Source organism: Glossina fuscipes, unplaced genomic scaffold, assembly GCF_014805625.2.
Source record: "Glossina fuscipes isolate IAEA_lab_2018 unplaced genomic scaffold, Yale_Gfus_2 59, whole genome shotgun sequence".
NCBI classification, from domain to species: domain Eukaryota; kingdom Metazoa; phylum Arthropoda; class Insecta; order Diptera; family Glossinidae; genus Glossina; species Glossina fuscipes.
Window position 1 is genome coordinate 6,378,607 of NW_023998431.1, and position 9,372 is coordinate 6,387,978.

Here is a 9,372-nt window from a genome sequence, read left to right on the forward strand (position 1 = left end):
AGTTTGCAACACTTTTTTTTACATCACTTTCAACAACTCAACAATGTACAATTATAATTAACATATCGGCTTTAGTTATCACGGCCGCATTTCTTTTGTTGTGTTTTATGTCCGTTTCTTGCTAAAAATTACTACTGGTTATTATCGAGACATATTAGCCACAAATTTATTGGCTTGGTCCATCTTAACTCAACATCCAAAAAAAAAAAAAAAGAAAAAAACTACCTTTCAACAAAATGGAGAGTGGAACGTCTGCTTCTCGTAAGACGTGGGAGTTAGAAAACAACATTAACACATTGCCCAGCTGTGATGAAATATTCCGTTATGATGCAGAGCAGCAGAGACAAATATTAGATGCTAAACCATGGGCAAAAGATCCTCATTATTTTAAGGATATAAAGATTTCAGCTTTATCACTTTTGAAAATGGTTATGCATGCACGTTCAGGTGGTACACTAGAGATAATGGGCTTATTATTGGGTAAAGTAGAAGACAATACTATGGTAAGAAATTCCTTTGAATTTAGTATTTTTTTTATATAAATTGAAAATCTATATACTTTCAGATTGTAATGGACGCTTTTGCTTTGCCTGTGGAGGGCACCGAAACCCGTGTCAACGCTCAGTCCCAGGCCTATGAATACATGTCAGCTTACATTGATTCTGCTAAGGAGGTAGGTCGCTTAGAGAATGCTATCGGCTGGTATCATAGCCACCCCGGCTACGGTTGTTGGTTATCGGGCATTGATGTTAGCACCCAAATGTTAAATCAAACCTATCAAGAACCGTTTGTAGCTATCGTAGTTGATCCGGTACGTACAGTGTCCGCGGGCAAGGTATGTTTGGGTGCTTTTCGCACATATCCTACGGGATATAAGCCCCCTAACGAGGAGCCGTCGGAATATCAAACAATACCGTTAAATAAAATCGAAGACTTCGGTGTACATTGCAAACAGTATTATCCTCTGGAAGTTAGTTACTTTAAATCAGCATTGGATCGTAAACTTTTGGACTCGCTCTGGAATAAATATTGGGTCAACACTTTGGGCAGTTCAGGGCTCTTAACTAATACAGATTACACTACAGGTCAAATATTTGATTTATCTGAAAAATTAGAGCAAAGTGAAACCAGTTTGGGCCGTGGCTCCTTTTTAGTGACAGGTAGATTTTATGTTAATGAAAAGAAAAAAGCATATATTTATTAATCTCTTTTTTGTTCTTAGGTGGAGACGTTAATGAAAAACGTACTGAAGATAAATTAACCAAAGCTACACGCGATAGCAGCCGCACGTCAATTGAGTTAATACATGGCCTGATGGCTCAAATTGCTAAAGATAAGCTATTCAATAAGATTGGGTTGGCTAAATAAACTGCTCAGTGGATCCACGCCGTTATAAATGTCCAATTAAAAATAAAAAACAATTTTGAAGAATCGAAAAGCAGAATTTTTTTACAAAAATAAAATTTCTTTAATGTTTCTCTAAATGTAAACCATTAGTTCAAACAATTGGCGCATTAAGAAGCGTATTATTTGGTTTAGCAACGGATGAACGAATGAATTACAGAAACACTTTAAAGTATGTAATTTCATCGTTGAGCCGGATTTTGAATATCGGTGATATTTCGTGAGGCATATTCGAAGTGTAATGTTTCCAATCTTGCGGATATTATTTTTTCGGTTGGAAAAAAAAATTTTTTTCGCGTCTGAATTGAAAAGATGGGACAAGCATTAGCTAAAACCGCAGTTTGTGAATCTGAAGTACCTTGGATAGCTAAATTGGCTTACAATAGAACATAATTTCTAAACTTACTTATAACATAACTTACTTAAGACATAACTTTCTCGCCATGTCCCAATTATCGTCTTTAATCTTTTGCCCAGCCTTCATCCGCATCTGCCATTCCTCAGAATCTCACTATTTTTATCATACTCTAAGTTTTTTCCTTCTACCTTGCCATCCACCAACTTACTTCCTCTAATTGTTAACAGCGACGTTTCAAGGTTATTGTAATGTATGGAAGTAGAACTTATTGTTTTATTCTTCATCAAGTGTTAATTAAACTAATGCATGTTAGAAATACATAAAAGGTTAAAAACCCAGGTCGTACTCAATCATTTTCCCATACTTGTAGATGACTTCCTTCTAAAGTAATTTGAAAGATATAAAAGGCATAATATTAACATTAACGTGTACACCTTAATATGATATTTTTTAATGTTAAACCCTATTAGTGCCTGTGTGAATGAGGGTCTCTATATGTATGAATACGCAGAAGAAGTGCAAGAAACGATGGACTATAAAAGAGAAGCAAACGTAATACGTATTTCATTTAGCTTAAAACACGCAAACCAATTGCAACATAGGCATATATCATCAGCAGAAGGACTGCCAACGAATACGTTCTCATTCACAGTACAAGGGAAAAATTGTGGAAATTGTGAGCATTAACGAAAAGAATTGTATATATATATATATATATATATGTGTGTGTGTGTGTGCGTGTATGTATGTTGCATGTATGTGCATACAAAATGTGTAGACAAAGATTATATGCTTTTAAAACAATTTTTAGTACTCGGTGTCTATATCCAAACAAAATTTTTTTTTAAACAAAATAGATTTAAAATGCACCTTAGAAGTGTAAAGATATTAAAATACATATTTGTATAAAGAAGAATATTTATAACGTCTTTAATACCGTCTTAATAGAATTTTATGTTGTCATAATTAATTTCGTTAAATGGACTTTAGCCCAATATTTTGATCCAACCAGCTTTGTAGCCTTGTCCTCTGTCTCCAGACTTCTTAAAGCCATTAAAATATCTGTCGGAAAAATAAAATGATGCATGCATGTGTAAAGTATTGAACTATGTAATTAAACATAGAAAGTTTAGTCACTTCAAGGTCATGGATTTATAAAAGGCAATAGAAGCAATCAACTTTTAATGTGAGGCATTTAGTGAACAACTTACATACTATACCAAATACAAATTTAATGTTCAAAGTAATACAAAAATGATTCCAAACAGCTCAAATTATAAAAAAAAAAACGTTTTCTCGTTATTTATTTACGTTGGAAAAATTTCTCTTTTACCATGATGCTTCTGCGATTTTACCGCTAGGAGGTATCTGCTACCCATTTATAATTGGAACGAGAGAGATAGAATGTATTAGCATATCTGACGTTGTAGAAAGTACATAACTGGTTTTCTTCAATTTTCACGATTTTAATAATAAAAAATTATCATGAATTTACAGACGAAAACATCAACTTACAGCGCTATGTTACTTAACCATGAATGGATTCTGCTTTAAATCCACTACGAAAGTGATTAGAATTGCAACTGCAAAATATTTAGATGAGTATGCGAAAGAACCAAATTTTGTTTATCATTACTGGCTCATATTTTTTTCTAGCCAGTTTTCTCTACTTACGGTGAATAGCTAAAAAGTACACAGTTTTCAATATTTCCTGGCTCTGTGTGACCACGATATCATAAATTTAACGCTTAGCCATTGTCCTTCATGGTTTTGTTCAGACCTACCAGGAATACAATGAAACATACATACGCACACATGCACTATGTAAGATTATATTTTATATTCAAGATATAAAATTACATTTGTTACATTTATTAAAAAGAAAAACAATAAATTGAATTCATCGCAGTTACACACATGTATGGCATGTTATATGAAAGCGTTGCTTTTTTCATTGAAAAGGAATTTGGAAAAGATATCTGGAAACAGGTTTGCCAGATAGTCGATTGTAAGCATAATACTTTTAAAACGCACCAAATTTATCCGGACAAATTAATGCCCGACATTGCCGCGGCATTAGCAGCTTGCACTGGTGAATCAGTAGACTACTGCATGAACTTTTTCGGACGTTGTTTCGTTCGTTTTTTTAGTAACTTCGGTTATGATCGTATGATACGATCCACGGGCCGTTACTATTGTGACTTCTTGCAATCCATCGATAACATACATTTGCAAATGCGTTTTACTTACCCAAAAATGAAATCACCCTCCATGCAGTTGATTGAAGTTGATGACGAAGGTGCCGTAATGCTATATCGGAGTGGTCGCACTGGAATGTCCAAATACCTAACTGGTCAATTTATCGAAGTAGCTAAGGAGTTTTATAATTTACATGTAGATGTTCAAGTTTTAGAATCTCAAAATGATATCGCTGGCGGTACCGCTGGACCAATCAAACTTACTAATGCTTCCAGAGTAGTGATTGTTAAATATCGTTTAAATTTCGATAACCGTGATTATATGACCAATTGCGTTAACAGTTCTATACACCAATCTCAACTGGATTTAGCTGCAGTAGATCTAAATATTTTGCTAGATTTCTTTCCTTTTACCATCGTTTTGAATCGCGATATGAAAATAGCTTATGCTGGCGAGAAAATCGTGGAAACTTGGATTTTACACAATCCTGATGAAGATCCAAAAAGTTTCATTGGATCTAAACTTGTACAACATTTTAAATGTCGTCGCCCCAAAGATGTTCCAATGGAGTGGGATGATATTACGCAAATGCGTACGGTACTCTTTGAATTTGAACTAGTTCGCTCGAATAATAAAGACGTAGCAGCCGCTAAAGAAATTGGAATATCGATCTCGTCTAGCCGAAAGGATTTGGAAACGAATAAGCCAATATTATTAAAGGGTCCTCTATATCAACTGAAAGATATCAATTCTTTGATTTATTTGTGTAGCCCTTTAATAGAAAATCTGGAAGAATTACACAGTTACGGCTTATTCCTTAACGACTTGAACTCACACGGCCTAAGTCGTGAACTTGTTATGGCCGGTTGGCAACATGGCTCAACCTTGGAAATGATGTTCGAAAAGGAGGAAGTACGCTCTGACGAATTAGAAAAGTCGCTAAAACTATCCGATTCTTGGAAGAAGCAAGGTGATGAACTTTTATATTCGATGATACCGCGGCCAATAGCTGAGCGCATGCGAAATGGAGAAGAGTCGACATGCCAAACATTTGAAGAAGTTTCCGTTATATTTATAGAAATTCTGGATCTTTATGTTGGCGACTCTAGTAACATACAAAATGCTATGAAAGCAGTGAACACTTTGAACTCTGTTTTCTCCGCCATTGATGAGGAGATTATTTCACCTTTCATTTATAAAGTGGAGACAGTAGGAATGGTGTATATGGCTGTTTCAGGAGCTCCGGATATAAACCCTCTTCACGCTGAGCACGCTTGTGATTTGGCTTTACGTTTGATACCAAAAATACAAGCTTTAAAATTGCCAGGCATTTCCATACGCATTGGTATCAATTCGGGTCCGGTAGTGGCAGGTGTGGTTGGTTTAAAAGTACCGCGTTATTGCTTATTTGGTGATACCGTTAATACAGCTTCACGCATGGAAAGCACTTCGGAACCTTACAAAATCCAATTATCCAATTACTCAGCCGAGAAAGTGAGCAAGGCAAACTATAAACTTGAATCACGTGGTTATGTTAAAGTAAAAGGAAAAGGTGAAATGGAAACATTTTGGTTATTAGAGGGGCCTAATCAGTAAATATGAATGTGTTCAACTTAGGAACATTTTCTCTGCTTAATTGTAATTAAACTAAATTTAACCGTTAAATTACTTGATGTTAATAAATTAATGTAATGTTAGATTACATGATGCACAGGATAACTCCTATCTAATTCAATTAATTTCTTTTAGGTTTGTTTTTTAAGTATCATATTTTTCGATTATCGTTACAAAATTTGTTTAGACAACTATTTCCAGAATCTACGCAATTTAAAGCTAATTCATTATATTTGCGAAACAAGTCAGCAAACTGTCGAACGTCTTACAGTGTTCCAACCACTCAATATACTTCCACAAAATTAGTGTTAACTTTCGCTAATTTACATTCAGTTTTTATAACCAATCAAAAACTCTTTACTTTTTGCCACTTAATTTACTTATACGTTGTATATTTCTAATATTAAGCTCAAAACAGATTGCATGACAATAATTTTAGCTCACAAAACTCTGTCGACAGAATAAAAGCATTTGAATAATTATTAGTATGTACTAGTACTCCGTCATATATTTTCTCTCTCGTTTCTCGATAAAACAGATATTTTCACCCTCTATATATGCGGAATAATTTCTAAAAATTTAGATAAATTTCGCAGATCTGTTGAGCTTTTTATTTTTACTTTAATACCTTATATTTCAATTTCCATTTTCCCGCTATTCTGATTTGTACTTTTGCTTTCGGGACAATTGCTTAAATTGGAATTATCCTGTATGCAAAAGAATTAGCTCATGATGGTATTGACGTACTAATTCCGTGGCTGCAGCAATGCCTTTTCGAAGGTATGCAGCTGAAAATGCTGATTTTTGTGGCTGCATTTTAAATACTTATTTTCCACATGTGTGTGTACCATTATTTTATATACATTTTTATCGGTACTTAAGAAAAAGCGTGAGATGCCTTCCGGATTGCTTGATCGAAAACTCACGAATTTAATGCTACTAATAATATATAAGAAAATTAATAAGAATAAGCGGAATTTTATTTCACTAAGGGTTGACCTAAATTTAATTATAGTAGCAAATGTTGCCAACTCTACCGCTGTGGTTGGTTGTTCGATTTTGCAATGATAGCTGGACTTGTTTAAATTATGTTGAAATTTTATTTAATCGTTGCTGTTTCAAAAAATGTTGGGATTGGTTTGAAAGGCGGTTTACCATGGGAATTGAAGTGAGTCAGTGTGTTATAAATGAACATTTCCTTATATCTTTTTACTCACAGATCCGAACTTAGATACTTTAGCGAGATAACACGAGTATTTGATTCTACTAAACGCAATGTAGTTACAAAGGGACGTAAAACTTATTTCGGAATACCGCTCAGTAATAGACCGTTGCGCAGTAGAATGAACATCGTTCTAAGCACAACTTTAACTAAAGAGGGTGAACTTCCCGAAGAAGTTTTATTGCAACCTAATCTTGAAGCGGCTGTGAAATTTTTGGAGGACAATAATACATTAAAAAGCAGTATAGAGACCATATGAATAATAGGCGGCACAAGCGTTTTTAAGGAGGGCGTGGCTTCTAAGAAACAGAATACATAACAGATAACAGAAATATAGCCGAGTTTCGAAAGTGATGTCTTCCTTCCAACCATACTTGAAGATTTTGAGCAAATGGACCTGAGATATCACAGAGAATTCAAGTAGAAAATTGCATTTATTTTAGATATAAAGTACAGGAAAAACGACAATAACAAAAAATTTTTTAGTTATTTGTCGATATTCTGTTTATCAAGGAATCCTTTATTATTCTAATATAATCTGCTCTTATGACCTTGCAAATCTTTAGCAGTCAACATATATGCGATTGACATCCGATTCGTCACTTATTTTAAAATATTAGCTTTAATATCTTATGATTTGCTAAGAGAAGCGCCACATTCCTGCAAGTATTGACTGTGTTGCAAACACGGACGATGAAGAATTCATTAGGGATTTATTCTAATAAAATAAATAACTGCGACTTTTTTAACCAGCACGTAAATTCACGTCTAACCTATCTATCCCACGACTCTTTAAATTACTCTGGAAAATCCGTGGTCTCTGGGAGATCCTACTTTACATTTCTTCTTCTTCGATTATTACCTTGAAGTTTTATGCAGTGAACGTACTTTTGATGCGCTAACTAGTCTACAGTAAGCTTAGATATAATTTTTTTTTGGGACGTACCATGTCATTATACTGAGCCATTGCTAACATTGTATACAACTACTGCGGTTATATGCAGGGTTGCAAGCTTTGGCTAATTGAAAACAGTTTATTCATAATAATTGCTATGTACTATGTGGGACTGATGGGTCAGTTGGCCTTAATGTTTCTAGGTTCTTGATAGTTGATCATCAGTTTAATAGAATAAAAAAATTTTAAATCGCGCAAGAATTATCTTCAAGTTACTTGCCATTTATGATGCCGTAGAAACAGTTACTACAATCGGCCAGAATAGTTTTTGTTATGTTAAAAAAATATGCTCTGTTTTTAAGGAATGATGCCGTAGAAACAGTTACTACAATCGGCCAGAATAGTTTTTGTTATGTTAAAAAAATATGCTCTGTTCTTATGGAACAAAAAAGATTCTTGCAATCAATATCCGCTATTATATGGTCTGGATGCTAGATTATTGCGGCCCCAGTCTAAGCGAACAAGGCAGAATTTGATGCATTGAATATGCTCCCAAAGAAGCAGTGCGTATTTTTATAAAGCTTACATTTAATTTGAATAATGAATAAAAAGAAATCGCATGCGTTAAGAATGACCGCTTCTATTACAAAATATATTCAGCTCTCGTCTTAACAACAATGTCCAAATCCGTTTTCAGATTACGCGAGAATAAAATGCCCTACGAACTCATGTGCCGATACTCTTATGAATGAACCATCCGAAATGTGCACAGTGTCTAATCTTTAAGAAGTTCATTTAAGTTATCTAAAATATACAAGAAAGGAAGTGATTTTTTTAACGCTTTCTTACTTTTTTTTGTATACAAAGAGGAATGAATCAAGCCTGCAAATGATAAGATACATTCTTAAGAGGTTCAGGTTAGATGATAACACAGGAAAGACATAATGCAGATCACGTGATACTAATTATTGATTTATTGATGATGTTAATCTCTCTTAATAAGTTGTTATGTCAGTTGTAATAGTCCGTTTTGTCCACTGTGGACTTCAAACCTGAAGATTAACATCAAACTATGGCTGTGCAGGATTTATTGATTAAGGGAATTGTAAAAATTTTTTTAAATACTGTTATACAAATCGAAAAGTTTAATTATAAATATGATAACTTAAATGGACAAGACGGCAGTTAAAAAAAGCCAATTAGCTGCTTAAGATAACAAGATTTCATATAGGTTATTATAGATACCGAAAATTTCAAATGAATATCTTATGTTAATTTGCTGCACATAAAAATAAGACGCTCAGATGACTCTTTTGTACCACACTCATCACATGTATCAGAGAGATAATCATGTAGGCAGGCGATCATCGTGTTGGTTTTTTTAGGAGACAGTTGATTATCGCCAAGAGGCTAGTCAGGGACCATCGTCGCCAGCTTTCCAATACTTTTCCTCAAATTTTCGAACTCGCTTTTTTTTGGGGGGGACTTTGAGTTAAGGTGGACCAAGTCAATAAGTTTGTGGCTTATATGTCCCGTTAATAACCAGCAGTAATGTTTTGCAATAAATGTATATAAAACACAACAAAAGAAATGCGATCGTGATAACTAAAGCCGATATGCTAATTGTAATTGCACATTGTTGAGTTGTTGAAAGTGATGTAAAAAAAAGTGTTGCAAACT

At 34.2% G+C, this 9,372-nt stretch overlaps 3 protein-coding genes across 3 annotated transcripts; all 3 read left to right on the forward strand.

Moving 5' to 3' along the window:
• Nucleotides 1–48: 48 nt before the first annotated feature.
• Nucleotides 49–1,449, forward strand: LOC119637337 (COP9 signalosome complex subunit 5). Its single transcript, XM_038033306.1, has 3 exons — nucleotides 49–503; nucleotides 566–1,160; nucleotides 1,223–1,449. Exons 1-3 carry the CDS (start codon nucleotides 237–239, stop codon nucleotides 1,366–1,368), a joined length of 1,008 nt encoding a protein of 335 aa, XP_037889234.1. The 5' UTR covers nucleotides 49–236; the 3' UTR covers nucleotides 1,369–1,449.
• Nucleotides 1,450–3,637: 2,188 nt separating this feature from the next.
• LOC119637494 (soluble guanylate cyclase 89Db-like) lies at nucleotides 3,638–6,161 on the forward strand. Its single transcript, XM_038033534.1, has one exon. It carries the CDS (start codon nucleotides 3,680–3,682, stop codon nucleotides 5,555–5,557), a length of 1,878 nt encoding a protein of 625 aa, XP_037889462.1. The 5' UTR covers nucleotides 3,638–3,679; the 3' UTR covers nucleotides 5,558–6,161.
• A 491-nt stretch (nucleotides 6,162–6,652) lies between these two features.
• Nucleotides 6,653–9,353, forward strand: LOC119637366 (dihydrofolate reductase-like). The gene is made up of 2 exons (XM_038033346.1): nucleotides 6,653–6,743; nucleotides 6,795–9,353. Exons 1-2 carry the CDS (start codon nucleotides 6,664–6,666, stop codon nucleotides 7,054–7,056), a joined length of 342 nt encoding a protein of 113 aa, XP_037889274.1. The 5' UTR covers nucleotides 6,653–6,663; the 3' UTR covers nucleotides 7,057–9,353.
• Nucleotides 9,354–9,372: the final 19 nt, after the last annotated feature.

Coding starts and splice junctions, on each gene's coding strand:
- LOC119637494 (XM_038033534.1), top strand. CDS start 3,680: ATGTATGGCATGTTATATGAAAGCGTTGCTTTTTTCATTGAAAAGGAA.
- LOC119637366 (XM_038033346.1), top strand. CDS start 6,664: ATGTTGAAATTTTATTTAATCGTTGCTGTTTCAAAAAATGTTGGGATT. Junction 6,744..6,794: donor GGTTTACCATGGGAATTGAA/GTGAGTCAGTGT, acceptor TTTTACTCACAG/ATCCGAACTTAGATACTTTA.
- LOC119637337 (XM_038033306.1), top strand. CDS start 237: ATGGAGAGTGGAACGTCTGCTTCTCGTAAGACGTGGGAGTTAGAAAAC. Junction 504..565: donor AAGTAGAAGACAATACTATG/GTAAGAAATTCC, acceptor ATATACTTTCAG/ATTGTAATGGACGCTTTTGC. Junction 1,161..1,222: donor TGGCTCCTTTTTAGTGACAG/GTAGATTTTATG, acceptor TTTTGTTCTTAG/GTGGAGACGTTAATGAAAAA.